This window comes from Symphalangus syndactylus, chromosome 21 (assembly GCF_028878055.3).
Source record: "Symphalangus syndactylus isolate Jambi chromosome 21, NHGRI_mSymSyn1-v2.1_pri, whole genome shotgun sequence".
In the NCBI taxonomy this organism is placed as follows: Eukaryota; Metazoa; Chordata; class Mammalia; order Primates; family Hylobatidae; genus Symphalangus; species Symphalangus syndactylus.
Genome location: NC_072443.2, coordinates 52771042 through 52788344, shown reverse-complemented (window position 1 = coordinate 52788344; position 17303 = coordinate 52771042). Strand labels below are relative to the sequence as shown.

At 48.3% G+C, this 17303-nt stretch overlaps 1 protein-coding gene and 1 long non-coding RNA gene across 2 annotated transcripts in view; one reads left to right on the top strand and one right to left on the bottom strand.

Annotated features, from left to right (window-relative positions):
* Positions 1-733, bottom strand: part of COPG1 (COPI coat complex subunit gamma 1) — a 28788-nt gene extending 28055 nt beyond the window's left edge. Inside the window, exon 1 of the mRNA XM_055259134.2 lies at positions 70-733. Within this exon, the coding sequence (XP_055115109.2) occupies positions 70-628 (559 nt within the window). The 5' untranslated portion in view covers positions 629-733. The remainder of the gene's footprint in view (positions 1-69) is intronic.
* LOC134735420 (uncharacterized) lies at positions 289-16032 on the top strand. The gene is made up of 2 exons (XR_010118516.1): positions 289-1319; positions 14961-16032. It is a non-coding gene; the product is annotated as an uncharacterized lncRNA (long non-coding RNA).
* Positions 16033-17303: the final 1271 nt, after the last annotated feature.

The following is a 17303-nucleotide window of genomic DNA, read 5'->3' as shown; positions in this document are numbered from 1 at the left end:
AGAGAACCAGAAGGAAGGCTCGGCGGGTGGGGGTCCGGCCTCCCTCAGACCCAGGCCTGGCCCCCTCACCTGACTCCTCATCCTTCTTGTCGAATTTCTTCAACATAGTGGAGTCGGTGGGGCGCAATGCAGCAACGCAATGCTCGACGGGCGCGGCACGGAGTAGCGGCCCGACAGTGGTTCTACAGGGACCACTTCCGGGCCCCGGCTGGCCACGTCGCCCTGCGCTCTGCGCAGGCGCATTCCGCGCTCTGCGCCTGCGCTCTTTCCGGTCGCCACAGCCTCGTCTAATGTTAACCTTGCCTCCGCCGGAGCGGGAGTGGGGAAAGCGAGACGGAGGGGCAAGGGCTAGGTGCAGGGGGGTACTGACTAGCATCCCAACTCTGCTCCCTACGCTTCTTTCCGTGTACCAAGGGAGGAGGAGGAGCCCCTGCCTCGTTGCGTTGTGGCGTGAGTCTTTGTGGCTTTCGGGTGTGAGGTTGGTGGCACACACTGGCTCGCAGTAAACACCTAATTGATGTGACCCGTCTATGACTGTTATTGCCACCTTCCGAAGGAGCCTTGCCAGCCACTCCTCGCTTTCAGTTTCTTTTCCCTGCCTGATTAACTCCTCAGCTCGAATCGCCATCTGACACTTTATTTTTACTTTCTGGCTTTTATTTATTTATTTATTTCTCGTTCTGCTGCCCAGGCTGTGGTGCAGTTGTGCGATACCGGCTCACTGCAGCCTACAGTTCCGGGGCTCAAGTGATCCTCCCACCTCAGCCTCCCGAGTAGAGCTGGGCGCACCACCCCCGACTAATTTTTTAATTTTTGTAGAGACGAGGTCTCACTATGATGTTGCCCAGTCTGGTCTTGAACTCGTGGGCTCAAGCGATCCTCCTTTCTCGACCTTCCAAAGTGCTGGGATTACAGCGGTGAGCCACCGCACCCGGCCACTTTCTTGCTCTTTTGGTTTTGTTTGTTTGTTTGTTTGTCTTTTATTCACTGCAGTGGATAATGTTGGCACATAGTAGTTGCTCAGTGAGCTCGTTGAATGAATGCGTGCAATTGCATTTTTAATTTATATCTGCCGGGCCCTATCTCGTCTGCTCCTGATGCAAATTGCCTTGTACATTATCAACCTTAAGAGATCTAACTAAACAGCATAGATTCAGGTTATTTTGTAAATACTTTGGATATTTATGGAGTGCCAACTAGATGCGCTGCCTATGCGGGGAGGTGGGGGGAAGGGCGTGGGAAGGAACGGAAAGGGGAAAATGACACATCACCCAGAGTTTATCTTCCTGGGGACCTCTGCAGGACACCCTGAGGCTAAGGTAAGCACAGTGCATGCCAACTAGCGGATTGCATTGGCCACGGCAAAGTCATGATGGCCAAGCACTGCGACACAACCCCAGCTTGCCTGGGGAGGGGAAGCCCGCAGCCCTGTGGGCAGGAGAAGGAGTGGGCTGTGGAGAGGAGAGGCAGGGGACTGAGGCAGAGGCCCCAGGTGAAAAGGGTGACCACAAAGCTGGAGGAGGGGAGATGTCAGATGGGCCAGCCCTTAGGATCTGGCTTTGTAGAGGCTAAGGCCAAGGACAACAGATCCTGTGACATGTAAAATTGTCAAGAGTCAGAAAGATGTTCAAAATGTCTGATCAGTAACCCCATCCCTAATCAGGAGGAAACTGTTCCAAAGAAGAAAATGAGGCCGGGCGCAGTGGCTCAAGCCTGTAATCCCAGCACTTTGGAAGGCTGAGGCAGGTGGATCACCTGAGGTCAGGAGTTTGAGAGCAGCCTGACCAACATGGTGAAACCCCGTCTCCACTAAATACAAAAAAAAAAAAATTAGCCTGGTGTGGTGGTGCATACCTGTAATCCCAGCTACTTGGAAGGCTGAGGCAGGAGAATCGTTTGAACCTGGGAGGTGGAGGTTGCAGTGAGCTGAGATCACGCCATTGCACTCCAGCCTGGAGTCTGGGCAACAAAAGTGAAACGCTGTCTCAAAAAAAGAAAAAAGAAAATAAAGTTGCCTGCTGCAGCAGTTTGCGGCAAAATAATTGTAAACACCCTAAATGTCTACCAATAAAGGGATGATTAAGGAAGTTATGGTACATCTGAGGACTAAACTCTGATTTTTATCTTGTCTCAGCTACTCCAGGAGTCTGAGATGGGAGGATCGCTTAAGCCTGGGAGGTCAAGGCTGCAGTGAGCCATGATCATGCCACTGTACTTCCAGCGTGGGCAAGAGAGCAAGATCCTGTCTCAAAAAATACATAGGCATGGCCAGGTGCGGTGGCTCACGCCTGTAATCCCAGCACTCAGGAGGCTGAGGAAGGTGAATCACCTGAGGTCAAGAGTTTGAGACCAACCTGACCAACATGGTGAAACCCCGTCTCTACTAAAAATATAAAAATTCGCTGGGCATGGTGGCAGACGCCTGTAATCCTAGCTACTCGGGAGGCTGAGGCAGGAGAATTGCTTGAACCCTGGAGGTGGAGGTTGCCCTGAGCCAAGATCGTGCCATTGCACTCCAGCCTGGGTGACGGGCGAGACTCTGTCTCAAAAAAAAAAAAAAAATATATATATATATATATATATATACACACATATACATACATATATACATATACATATATATACACACACACAAATATATGCATATATATAGGTGTACAATTCAGTGGGTTTTAGTATGCTAAAAAAAGTTTATGCACCTGTCCGCACTAATTGGAGAACATTTTCATCATCCCAAAAAGAAACCTATTCATTAGCAGTCACTTCCCATTTGCTCATCTGCCCAGCCCCTGGCAACCACTAATCTACTTTCTGTCTATAGATTTGCATATTCTGGGTATTTCATATAAACAGAATCATATGCTATATGGTCTTTTGTGTGTTTTGCTTCTTTCATTTAGTATGTTTTCAAGACATAGCATGAATCAGTACTTCATTCCTTTTGTAGCTGGATAATATTCCATTTTATGGATTTATTGTATTTTGTTAATCATTCGATGGACATTTGGGTTGTTTCCAGTCTAGCTCTTGTGAACAAAGCTGTGAATGCTGTGAACATTAATGTACAAGCTTTTGTGCAACCCTATGTTTTAACTTCTCTTGGGTCTATACCTAAGAGTGGTATTACTAGGTCATGTGGTAACTATGTTTAACTTTTTGAGAACTGCCTAACTGCTTTTCCAAAGCAGCTGCACCATTTTACATTCCCACCAGCAGTGTATGGGGGTTTCAATTTCTTTACATCGTTGTCAACACTTGTTACTGTCTTTTTGATTATAGCCATGCTAGTGGGTGTGAAGAGGTTTCAATTTGCACTTTCCTAATGGCTACTGATGTTGAGCATCTTTTCATGTGCTTATTGGTCATTTGTACATCTTCTTTGAAAAAATATCTGTCATATCCCTTGCTTGTTTTAAAATTATTTTATCTTTTTATTAGAGTTGTATGAGTTATGTAAGTCTAGACCCCCCCCCTTTTTTTTTTTAGACAGAGTGTAGCTCTGTCACCCAGGCTGGAGTGCAGTGGCGCAATCTCAGCTCACTGCAACCTCTGCCTCCCAGGTTCAAGCAATTCTCATGCCTCAGCCTCCCTAGTAGCTGGGACTACAGGCATGTGCCACCAGGCTCAGCTAATTTTTGTATTTTTGGTGGAGACGGGGTTTCACCATGTTGGCCAGGCTGGTTTCGAACTCCTGACCTCAAGTGATCCTCCCACCTTGGCCTCCCAAAGTGTTGGGATTACAGGCATGAGCCACCATGCCAGGCCAATAGAGATTATTTTTATGATACTTTCTAACCACCCCCACGTTCCATATTCTAAGGATTTCCCCAGCCCTCTTCTGAGATGCACTCTCTTGCCCTCTAGGTGGCACCAACTCTCTAATTTTACCTCTAGTTTTTTAGCGAAGGCACAGCTGGAAGAGGCTTGAAACCCCCATGCCAGGCCCTGTCTGTCCACTAGAGTGATCCAGGGCAGTTTCAGAGTCCGGGGACTAACCTGAGCATCCCTTCAATATAACAGGGAGACTCAGGATTACCCTTGCTTTAGAGGCAGCTTCCAGCCTCATAAAATGAGTTTTCCAGGAAGTCACCTGTTTTCTTGTCCACCCACACCCACTTTTGAAACCATGCCCTCACTCATTCGGCATTTGTTGAGCACCCACTGTTACATAATACTTGTAAAAATAGCAAGTACTCTATACATATGAGCTATTGTTAACAAAAATTAGACTTTTACTGGGCGCGGTGGCTCACACTTGTAATCCCAGCACTTTGGGAGGCCGAGGCAGGCGGATCACGAGGTCAGGAGATCGAGACCACAGTGAAACCCCGTCTCTACTAAAAATACAAAAAATGGCCGGGCGCGGTGGCTCACGCTTGTAATCCCAGCACTTTGGGAGGCCGAGGCGGGCGGATCACGAGGTCAGGAGATCGAGACCACGGTGAAACCCTGTCTCTACTAAAAATATAAAAAAATCAGCCGGGCGTGGTGGCGGGCGCCTGTAGTCCCAGCTACTCGGAGAGGCTGAGGCAGGAGAATGGCGTGAACCCGGGAGGCGGAGCTTGCAGTGAGCCGAGATTGCGCCACTGCACTCCAGCCTGGGCGGCAGAGCAGGACTCCGCCTCAAAAAAAAAAAAAAAAAAAAAAAAATTAGCCGGGCGTGGTGGCGGGCGCCTGTAGTCCCAGCTACTCGGGAGGATGAGGCAGGAGAATGGCGTGAACCTGGGAGGCGGAGCTTGCAGTGAGCCGAGATGGTGCCACTGCACTCCAGCCTGGGGGACAGAGCCAGACTCTGTCTCAAAAAAAATAAAAATAAAAATAGACACAGGGGCCTGGGTGCAGTGGCTCACGCCTGTAATCCCAGCACTTTGGGAGACCAGGGCAGGCAGATCACCTGAGGTTAGGAGTTCGAGACCAGCCTGACCAACATGGTGAAACCCTATCTCTACTAAAAATACAAAAATTAGCTGGGCGTGGTGGTGCACGCCTGTAATCCCAGCTACTCGGGAGGCTGAGACCGGAGAATCACTTCAACCCAGGAGGCGGAGGTTGCAGTGAGTGGAGATCGCACCACTGCACTCCAACCTAGGCGACAGAGTGAGACTCTGTCTCAAAAAAAAAAAAAAAAATGGAGACGGGCCAGGCACGGTGGCTCACACCTGTATCCCAGCACTTTGGGAGGCTGAGGCAGGTGGATCACATGAGGTCAGGAGTTTGAGACCAGCCTGGCCAAAATGGTAAAACCCCGTCTCTACTAAAAATACAAAAATTAGCCAGGCATGGTGGTGAGCACCTGTGATCTCAGCTACTCGGGAGGCTGAGGCAGGAGAATCACTTGAACCCGGGAGGTAGAGGTTGCAGTGATTGGAGATTGTGCCATTGCACTCCAGCCTGGGTGACAAGAGAAACTCCGTCTCAAAAAAAAAAAAAGAAAGAAAAATAAAAATAATAAAATAGAGACAGGGTCTCACTATGTTGCCCAGGCTGGTATCAAACTCCTGGGCTCACGTGATCCTCCCCCCTCAGCCTCCCAAAGTGTTGAGATTATAGGCATGAGCCACCAAGCCCAACCTATTACACCATTTCTCTGAGCATGCTAACACAATTCTACTGGTAATGATTCCTGAATTTAGCAAGAGGCATTTCCAAGATTACTTAACATAGGCCAGGTGCAGTGGCTCACACCTGTAATCCTAGCACTTTGAGAGGCCGAGGCAAGAAGTCACCTGCAGTCAGGAGTTCGAGACCAGCCTGGCCGACATAGTGAAACCCTGTCTCTACTAAAAATACAAAAATTAACTGGCCGTGGTGATGCACGCCTATAGTCCCAGCTACTCAGGAGGCTAAGGCAGGAGAATTGCTAGAACCTGGGAGGCGGAAGTTGCAGTGAGCCAAGATCACGCCATTGCGTGACATAGCAAGACTAGGTGACATAGCGAGACTCCGTCTCAAAAAAAAAAAAAAAGATTACTTAATATATTTCATTTTTCTCTCATCAGAAAAAAAAACATGTATTTTGGGGGGAGGGAGCTTTAGGAACATGCAGCAAAGTAACAAGCAGAAAATCAGCCATTCTTTTTTCCTTTGTGCATTTTTTATTTATACTTCATTCAAACAAAGGAATATATGTCAACATGTGTAAGTTTTAGACCATAATGATGCCGTGGACACCCATGAACTCACCTCCCAAATGCCAATCCAGAACGTTACCAATAACCAGAGCTTTTCCCCTATGCCATCATGCCCTGCCCACCCCAGAGGTAACTCTACCATCTTGAAATTTTAACTTATTGTCTCCCTCCCTTTCGGGAAAAAAAAAAAAAAAAAACATATATAGACACGCTTAAACAATGAGTTTAGTAGTTTTTGAGCTTTATAAAAATGCTATCATACCATAGGTAGTATTCTAGGACTTGCTGTAATCACCATTATCTTTTTCTCTACTATATAATATTCTAGGGCAAATATACCGCAATGTTCTTACCAGTTTTCTTATTGCTGAGCATTTACATGGTTTCTAGTTTTTTTATTACTAAAAAAAATGCTATTATGAATGTTCTTGTGCCTGTGTTCTGATGCATATATGCAGGATTGCCTCTTGGATACACATCAAAGAGGGGAAATGCCTAGGCTGTTCAACTTTACAAGATGAACAATTGTTTTCCAAAGTGTTTCCACCAATTATACTCCCACCATGGATCCACATCCACTCCAATTTGGTATTATTAAACTCACTTTTTGCCAATCTAGTGGATCTAAATGGTATCTCACTAGGGCCTAATTTGCTTTTCCAGAAGCTGAAAATCTTTTATCTGTTTATTGGACAATCATGATACTTCTCTGAAATTGACTGGATGAAGCCCACCTACGTTACAGAAGTCCAGTTTGCTTTACTCAGTCCACTGATTTCAACGTTTGTCTCATCCAAAAATACCCTCACACAAATATCCAGAATAATGTGTGTGTGGTTTTGTTGTTGTCATTGTGCGTGCGTGTGCGTGTGTGTGTGTGTGTGTGTGTGTGTGTGTGTTTAGAGACAGGATCTAGTTCTGTCGCCCAGGCTAAAGTGCCATCCATGTGGCAGGATCATGGCTCACTGCAACTTCAACTTCCTGGGCTCAGGCAATCCTCACACCTCAGCCTCCAAAGTAGCTAGGACCACAGTTGCACACCACCACACCTGGCTAATGTTTTTTTTTTCGTTTTCCATTTTTTTGTAAAGACAGAATTTTGTTATGTTGCCCAGGATGGTCTTGAACTCCTGGCCTCAAGCAATCCTCCTGCCTTGGCATCCCAAAACACTGGGATTACAGGCATGAGCCACCATGCTCTTCCCTGAATAATGTTTGATCAAATATCTAGGCATCTGATTCCCAGTCAAGTTGACACATAAAATTAACTGCACTTGTTTTTTGTTTGTTTGTTTTTGAGATGGTGTCTCATTCTGTCGCCCAGGCTGGAGTGAAGTGGCCCAGTCTCGGCTCACTGCAACCTCTACCTCCCAGGTTCAAGAGATTCTAATGCCTCAGCCTCCCCAGGATTACAGGCATGCTCCATCATGCTCTACTAATGATTATGATTATGATTATGACTATTTTGAGTCAGAGTCTCTCTCTTGTTGCCCAGGCTGGAGTGCAGTGGTGCGATCTCGGCTCAGCACAACCTCCGCCTCCCAGGTTGAAGCAATTCTGCCTCAGCTTCCCAAGTAGCTGGGATTACAGGCATGCGCCACCACCATGCCCAGCTAATTTTAGTAGAGACGGGGTTTCTCCATGTTGGTCAGGCTGGTCTCAAACTCCCGACCTCAGGCGATCCACCCGCCTTGTCCTCCCAAAGTCAGCGTTTGTTTTTTATCTTCTGTTTACCTTTGGAATGTAAGCTCCTTGTCTGCCATCCGCAGGGCATGGCACAAAATAGTTACTCAGTACATATCAGTTAAATGAATGAATGCCAGAACCAAGATTCCAGCCCCCTGGTCTGAGCAACTCCAGGTTTATTCTTTTTCTGCAATAAGAAATTCCAGGCTGGGGCTGGGCACGGTGGCTCACACCTGTAATCCCAGCACTTTGGGAGGCCAAGGCAGGCAGATCACGAGGTCAAGAGATGGAGACCATCTTGGTGAACACGATGAAACCCGTCTCTACTAAAAATACAAAAAAATTAGCTGGGCGTGGTGGTGGGCACCTGTAGTCCCAGCTGCTCAGGAGACTGAGGCAGGAGAATGGCATGAACCCTGGAGGCGGAGCTTGCAGTGAGCCAAGATCACGCCACTGCACTCCAGCCTGGGCGACAGAGCGAGACTCCATCTCAAAAAAAAAAAAAAAAGAAAAAGAAAGAAATTCCAGGCTGGTTGCAGTGGCTCACACCTATAAATCCCAGCACTTTGAGGGGCCAAGGCAGGAGGATCGCTTGAGCCCAGGAGTTCAAGACCAGCCTAGGCAAGATGGCAAGAACCCATTCATAAAAAAATTTTAAAAATTAGCCAAGTGTGGTGGCATGTGCCTGTAGTCCTACCTACTTGGGAGGCTGAGGTGGGAGGACCACTTGAGCCCAGGAATTCAAGGCTGCAGTAAACTGTGATCCTGCTGCTGCACTCCAACCTGAATGACAAAATAAGACCCTGTTTCTAAAAAAAAAACCCCAGATCACTTTACATTGATCACTGAAGGTTTACTAAGAAGAAAAACATAATATAACATCTAAAGTCTAATCAATATCTGTGTGCAAATGGTTGAGTTTCTTTTCATGTGATAAAGTTGAAAGAGCCCTGGTCTGGGGATCTGAGGGCACTCTACCTACCCAGCTTCTTATGGATCCTAAGTTCTGAAGCAACGAAATTAACACCATCCTGCTCTTCTGAGTGTGTGACTGTAAGCTGAAGAGGCCTGCAGCAAAGCTTCCAGGTTCCTAACAGCCAGCTTTCCTGCAACTGTAGAGTAGGAGAAGCAGCCGTCTGCAAGCTCTCCCCACCCTCCAGGAGGACTGGAGGGCTGGTGTGGTGGAATAGCTATTAGTGACTCACCAGGAGCTGGTGACAATGAACAGGAAGGGTTTGGAACATCTCCACCCACCAGCAGACTGAGAATAATGACAGTCCAAAAAACCAAAAGGGAGTGTTTATGATGAGGTCTTCCAGGCCTACGCCCCCACCCCAACCCCTCAGTGGCACTTCCTTGTTCAAACCATCATACGTGGGCACAGTAAACATTGGGTTGTACCTGGATCCATAACATTTTGTAGTCAAAATCTCCCGGAACAAGTCTGCCTTTCCATAATAGCTAAAATCTGCCTGATATCATGGAGTGTACACAAATCACTTCGTGTGAATAAAGCAATGTGCATTTGTTGTGCAAGGACTGCCCACTTCGCTACCCCTTGCCCTGATCCCATTCCATCAGCTCCCTGAAGGGTGTTTATGGAGCAATTTGGGAAGGGCCTTGAGCTTAGAAGTCCCAGGAAGTGCAGCCATTGGGTGACTGTTTTCTCATGCAAAACATGTCACTGGGGACCTACTACATGTGAGCTTGGCTGGAAGAGCCCTAAACAGGAGTTGGTGGGTAGGGGAGGAAGAGCACAGAGCTGGATTGCCCAAGAGACACAGTAGACAAGTATTTGCACCCCAGTCAAGCAGGGGCACCAAGACGAGAGAGCAAGGAAGGGAGGGAGAATACCTGAAATAATTAAATATTTGATATTTACTCCCCAAAAAAGACTCAAAGTAGTCATCAGGAAAAAATATCAGGATATTGCTGGTTTATGTTAGTCATTATTTTGCTTCAGAACTAGGCAAGCCAACAGTGCATCCCGGGTAACGTGCAAGCTCCGGAGCCATCCACCCTGGGCTGTGGTCTGTGCCCTGCCAGAGGTGTTTCTTTCCCATCATAAAAATAAAAAGAAAACAAAACCCTCTCTCTCACCATCTCCTACTCCCCATTTCTCTCGCCTTCACAGGAAAGAATATAGACAACCCATAAAAATCTAGAGATGGCTCCTTAAAAAGAGTGGCAGTTACTCACTCCCTGTCTCTGCCTCTTCTAGGCCAGCCACTACTCCCACATCTCCACTAGGATCTGCTCTACCCAATGTCCCCAGCCTTCTCTTTTTTATTTTATCTTATTTATTTACTTACTGAGACAAGGTCTGGATCTGTCACCCAGGCTGTAGTGCAGTGACTCAATCATGTTTCACTGCAACCTCGAACTCCTAGGCTCAAGCGACCCTCCCACCCCAACCTTCCGAGTAGCTGGGACCACAGGTGCACACCACCATACCCAGCTAATTTTTGTATTTTTTGTAGAGATGGGGTCTTGCTATGTTGCCCAGGCTGGTCACAAATTCCTGGGCTCAATTGATCCTCCCACCTTGGCCCCTGAAAATGCTGGGATTACAGACATGAGCCACTGTGCCCAACCATGTGTTGTTTTAAGCAGCTAAGTTTTGAGATCATTTTTAAGTAGCAATAGATAAGTAACATACCATTTCCTTTGGTGAATTCCAAGAAGGGAGTGGTCATTGGTTTCAAATGTTGCTGAAAGGTTGAGCAAGAGAAGTGAAACAAAGTTCCCCCGGAGTCATCACAAAGAGAAAGCTGGGGCTGGGTGTGGTTGCTCATGCCTGTAATCCCAGCGCTTGTGGGGACAAGATGAGAGGGAGAATCACTTGACCCCAGGAGTTTGAGAGCAGGCTGGGCAACATAGTGAGACCCCATCTATACAAAAAAAATGTAAAAAATTACTGAGCAGGGTGGTGTACGCCTGTGGTCCCAACTACTTGAGAAGCTGAGGCAGGAGGACTGCTTGAGCCCAGAAGGTAGAGACTGCAGTGAGCTATAATTGTACAACTGCACTCCAGCCTGGGAGACAGAGAGACCCTGCCTCAAAAAACACACACACACAAATAAACCCTACAAAAATCCCTGCACATTTAATGAGATGCTACCTTGTGCCCATTAGGATAGCCACTACCAAAAAAACAGAAGATAGCAATTGTTAGTGAGGATGTAGAGACATTGGAACCCTTTTCACTGTTTTGTTTTGCTTTGTTTTGTTTTGTTTGAGACAGAGTCTCACTCTGTTGTCCAGGCTGGAGTGCAATGGTGCAATCTCAGCTTACTGCAACCTCCAACTCCTGGGTTCAAGCGATTCTCATGCCTCAGCCTCCAGAGTAGCTGGGATTACAGGTGCCCACCACCATGCCTGGCTAATTTTTTGTATTTTAGTAGAGGTAGTGTTTCACCATGTTGGCCAAGCTGGTCTTGAACTCCTGACCTCAGGTGATCCACCCGCCTCAGCCTCCCAAAGTGCTGAGATTACAGGCGTGAGCCACCATACCTGGCCTTCCCTTTACACTGTTGAAGGGTATATAAAATGGTACAACTGCTGTGGAAAATTGTAGGGCAGCTCCTAAAAAAATTAAACATTGGATTATCATGTAATGCAGCAATCCCACTTCTGGATATATACCCAAAAGAATGGAAAGCAGGATGTCAATGAGAATATTTGCATACTCACATTTATTGCTACATTATTCACAATAGCCAAAATGTGGAACCAACATAAGTGTCCATTGAAGGATACACGGATAAGAAAAATATGGCATATGATGGAATATTATTCAGCCTTAAAAAGAAGGAAATCATTCACATACTACAATATGGATGAACCTTGAGGATGTTATGTTAAGTAAATAAGCCAGCCATAAAAAGACAAATATGGGCGGGCGCAGTGGCTCATACCTGTAATCCCAGCACTTTGGGAGGCCGAGGTGGGCAGATCACAAGGTCAGAAGATCAAGACCATCCTGGCTAACACGGTGAAACCCTGTCTCTACTAAACAAAAAAAAAATACAAAAATTAGCCATGCATGGTGGCAGGCGCCTGTAGTCCCAGCTACTCGGGAGGCTGAGGCAGGAGAATGCTGTGAACCCGGGAGGCGGAGTGCAGTGAGCCAAGACAGTGCCAGTGTACTCCAGCCTGGGCGACAGAGCGAGACTCCATCTCAAAAAAAAAAAAAAAAAAAAAGACAAATACTGTATGATTCCATTTATTTGAGTACCTAAAGTAGTCACACTCAAACAGAATGGTAGTTGCCAGGGGCTTAGGGAGGAAAATGGAAATTGTTGAACAATGAGTATATACTTTGTGAGGTGACAGCATGCTGGCAGTCCTCACAGCCCTCGCTCACTCTCGGCGCCTCCTCTGCCTGGGCTCCCACTTTAGTGGCACTTGAGGAGCCCTTCAGCCCACCGCTGCACTGTGGGAGCCCCATTCTGGGCTGGCCAAGGCAGGAGCCAGCTCCCTCAGCTTGCAGGGAGGTGTGGAGGGAGAGGAGCGAGCGGGAACCGGGGCTGCGCGTGGTGCTTGCGGGCCAGCTGGAGTTCCGGGTGGGCGTGGGCTTGGCGGGCCCTTCACTCAGAGCAGCCGGCCAGCCCTGCCGGCCCCGGGCTATGAGGGGCTTGGCACCCGGGCCAGCGGCTGCGGAGGGTGTACTGGGTCCCCCAGCAGTGCCAGCCCACTGGCGCTGCGCTCGATTTCTCACCGGGCCTTAGCTGCCACGGGGCAGGGCTCGGGACCTGCAGCCCGCTGTGCCTGAGCCTCCCACCCCGTCCATGGGCTCCTCTGCAGCCCGAGCCTCCCCGACGAGCGCCACCCCCTGCTCCATAGCGCCCAGTCCCATCGACCACCCAAGGGCTGAGGAGTGCGAGTGCACGGCGCGGGACTGGCAGGCAGCTCCACCTGCAGCCCCGGTGCGGGATCCACTGGGTGAAGCCAGCTGGGCTCCTGAGTCTGGTGGAGATGTGGAGAACCTTTATGTCTAGCTCAGGGATTATAAATACACCAATCAGCACCCTGTGTCTAGCTCGAGGTTTGTGGATGCACCAATCGACACTCTGTATCTAGCTGCTCTGGTGGGGCCTTGGAGAAACTTTGTGTCCATACTCTGTATCTAACTGATTTGATGGGGACGTGGAGAACCTTTATGTCTAGCTCAGGGATTGTAAACACACCAGTCAGGGCCCTGTCAAAACAGACCACTGGGCTCTACCAATCAGCAGGACGTGGGTGGGGCCAGATAAGAAAATAAAAGCAGGCTCCCCGAGCTAGCAGTGGCCACCCACTTGGGTCCCCTTCCACATTGTGGAAGCTTTGTTCTTTGCAATAAATGTTGCTACTGCTCATTCTTTGGGTCCACACTGCTTTTATGAGCTGTAACACCCACCGGGAAGGTCTGCAGTTTCACTCTTGAAGCCAGCGAGACCACGAGCCCACCGGGAGGAACGAACAACTCCGGACACGCCGCCTTTAGAACTGTAACACTCACCGCGAGGGTCCGCGGCTTCATTCTTGAAGTCAGTGAGACCAAGAATCCACCAATTCCGGACACACTTTCAGTTTACAAGATGAAAAAGTTCTGAAGATCTCTTACACCACAATGTGAACATAGCTAATGCTGCTGAAGTGTACTTTTTTTTTTTTTTTGAGACAAAGTTCACTCTGGTCACCAAGGTTGGAATGCAGTGGCATGATCTTGGCTCACTGCAACCTCCGCCTCTGGGCCTAAGTGATCCTTCCACCTCAGCCTCCCAAGTAGCTGGGACTATAGGTTTGGGTCGCCATGTGAAGCTAATTTTTGTATTTTTTTTTTTTATAGAAACAAGGTTTTGCTATACTGCCCAGTCTGGTCTTGAACTCCTGGGCTCAAGCAATCCATCTGCTTTGGCCTCCCAAAGTGCTGGGATTACAGGCATGAGCCCCCATGTGTGGCCCAAGTGTACTCTTAGAAATGGTTAGAAATGGGCCAGGCGCAGTTGCTTACGCCTGTAATCCCAGCACTTTGGGAGGCCGAGGCGGCAGATCATGAGGTCAGGAGATCAAGACCATCCTGGCTAACACGTTGAAATCCCATCTCTACTAAAAATACAAAAAATTAGCCAGGCGCGGTGGCATGCGCCTATAGTCCCAGCTAGTTGGGAGGCTGAGGCAGGAGAATTGCTTAAACCCGGGAGGTGGAGGTTGCAGTGAGCTGATATATTGCCATTGCACTCTAGTCTGGGCGACAGAGTGAGATGCTGTCTCAAATAAACAAAAAGAAATGGTTAGAAATGGCCAGGCATGGGCCAGGGGCGGTGGTTCACGCCTGTAATCCCAGCACGTTGGGAGGCTGAGGCAGGCGGATCACGAGGTCAGGAGATCAAGACCATCCTGGCTAACACGATGAAACCCCGTCTCTACTAAAAATACAAAAAATTAGCCAGGCATGGTGGTGGGCACCTGTAGTCCCAGTTACTTGGGAGGCCGAGGCAGGAGAATGGCGTGAACCTGGGAGGCAGAGCTTGCAGTGAGCCGAGATGGCACCACTGCACTCCAGCCTGGGCGACAGAGCAAGACTCTGTCTCAAAAAAAAAAAAAAAAGAAAAGAGAAAAGAAATGGTCAGGCATGGTGGCTCACACCTGTAATCCCAGCACTTTAGGAAGCCAAATTGGGAACATGGCTTGAGGCCAGGAGTTTGAGACTAGCTTGGGCAACATATTGAGACCCCTTTCTATAAAAAAAATTTAAAAAATTTTAAAAATAAGGCTGGGCACAGTGGCTCACGCCTGTAATCCCAGCACTTTGAGGGTGGATCGCCTGAGCCCAGGAATTCGAGACCAGCCTAGGCAAAATGGCAAAACCCCATATCTGCTACAAATACAAACAAAAATTAGCGGGCATGGTGGTGTGCGCCTGTAGTCCCAGCTACTTGGGAGGCTGACCAGGGGGGAGGATCACTACAGCCTGAAAGGCAGAGGTTTCAGTGAGTCGAGATTGCACCACTGCACTCTAGCCTGGGTAAGAGAACGAAACCCTGTCTCTCACACACAAAAAGACATGTTTTTAATGGTTAGAATGGAAAAATTTCATGTTATATGATTTTTACCAGAATATAAAAAAACGTAAATGGCACTTTTATTGTCTTTCAGTTTCTGTGGGTAGGAATCCAGGCATAGCTCAGCTGGGGCCTCTGTTCCAGGGTCTCTCATGAGGCAGCACAAGGGCTGGAGTCTCATCTGTAGGATCAGCTGAAGAAAGACCCTCCTTCAGCGCCTCTGCCCGGCCGCCCCATCGGGGAAGAAGTGAGGAGCGCCTCTGCCCGGCCGCCCCGTCTGGGAAGTGAGGAGCGCCTCTGCCCGGCCACCCATCGTCTGGGAAGTGAGGAGCGCCTGTGCCCGGCCACCCATCGTCTGGGAAGTGAGGAGCGCCTCTGCCCGGCCACCCATCGTCTGGGAAGTGAGGAGCGCCTCTGCCCGGCCACCCCGTCTGGGAAGTGAGGAGCGCCTCTGCCCGGCCACCCATCATCTGGGAAGTGAGGAGCGCCTGTGCCCGGCCACCCATCGTCTGGGAAGTGAGGAGTGCCTCTGCCCGGCCGCCCCGTCTGGGAAGAAATGAGGAGCACCTCTGCCCGGCCGCCCCATCTGGGAAGAAGTGAGGAGCGTCTCTGCCTGGCCGCCCAGTCTGGGAAGTGAGGAGCGCCTCTGCCCGACCGCCCCGTCTGGGAGGTATACCACGGAGGCCAGAAGCAATCTGGGGGCTGCACGTGGTGGCTCACACCTGTGGTCCCGGCACTCTGGGGGGCCGAGGCGGGTTGATCACTTCGGGCTAGAAGTTCGAGACCAGTCTGGACAACATGGCGAAACATATGAAAAATACAACAGACAAACCAACCAACCAACTCAGTGACAACAAAACAGGTCTATCCTGGAGTCATACTCTAATTTTTTCTATTTTCCTCCCTTTCTGATCCTTTATCCCACTTTCTTTTTCTTCCTCTTCCTTCTCCTTCTTCGTCAAATAGAGGATTGAGTTATTATCACTGATCCATATAAAGTCCCTCTCTCATTTATTTTGATTCCCACTCCCCATTTCTATTCCCCGTCTTCCCATGTGCAACCTTCCTAATATGTTTGATACGCATCTTTTTGTTTGTATGTATTTTTAGAAAATGTTTATTGTTTTTGTGTGCAAAAAAATTAATAAAAAAAGAAAAAGAAAGACCCTCCTTCAATATCACATGATCATTGGCAGGACTCAGTTCCTCACATGCTGTGGGACTGAGGGCCTCGGTTGCTCACTGGTTGCTCACCAGCTTCTGGCCAGAGGCTGCTCGCAGTCCCTTGCCACATGGGCCTCTCCAACGCTGCAGCTCGCTTCTCCCCAGTGTGCCAACCAAGAAGGCAAGAGAGAGAGTCTGCTGGCAGAGGGAAGTAATGATTTTTGGTAACCTTATTACAAAGGAGCATCCCATCACCTTTAGTCATAGTCTATTGGGTAGAATAAAGTCACTAGGTCCAGCCCACTTTCAAAGGGAGGAATTGACACAGGCCATAAACCCCAGGAGGCAGAGATCACTGGAAATCTCTCAGCCTTTCCACCATGTGAGGACCCAGCAAGAAGATGCCATCTACAAACCAGGAAACAGGTCCTTGCCAGTCACTGAATCTGCCGGACTTCCAACCTCTAGAACTGTGAGAAATAAATTTGTGTTATTTATAAGCTTTAAAAAAAAAAAAAGAACTATCTTAAGCAGAGAAGGCAAGTGAGTAAAATATAGAAATATTCTTCATATTCATTAAGAAATACGCTTTTTGAGAGGCTGAGGTAGGACGATCACCTGAGCCTGGGAGGTCGAGAGTACAGTGAGCCGTCATCACCCCACTGCACTCCAGCCTGGGTGACAAAGACCCTATCTCAAACAACAACAACAACGACAAAAAAGAAATATGCTTCCTCTTATTTTTTAAGAGATACTTACTGTCTCTATCTTTTATTTTCCCACTTTATTTTTTTTTTCTGTCTCTTTTTTAAGAATCAAGATCTTGCTATGTTGCCCAGGCTGGAGTGCTATTAACAGGCACTATCATAGGGCACAGCAGCCTCCAACCCCCAGGCTCAAGGATCCTCCTCTGCAGTAGCTGGGACTATAGGGGTGTACCATTTTCTCACTTTCAAGAGTAACATAAGAAGTCCTCTCCCTTCTCTTAACTTTACTAGAAGAGAAGCAGTAATGCAAGAGAGATGGTGAATAATATCTGCTAGGCCTCTGGTGGCAGGGATATGATAGGGAGAGGTAGGGACTGAGGCAAATAGGAGAGTGCACACCTCAGGTAATGGGACGGCTGTGAGTCACTGCACCTGGCTGTTGGTATGCAGGAATTCAGGCCCAGAATAGCCAATCTTCAGATTTTTCCAGAGAAACTAGAAATGGAGATTTCAAAAGAAATACCCTGATTTTTACATTTTTAGCAACAGACTCAACATGTTTTAAA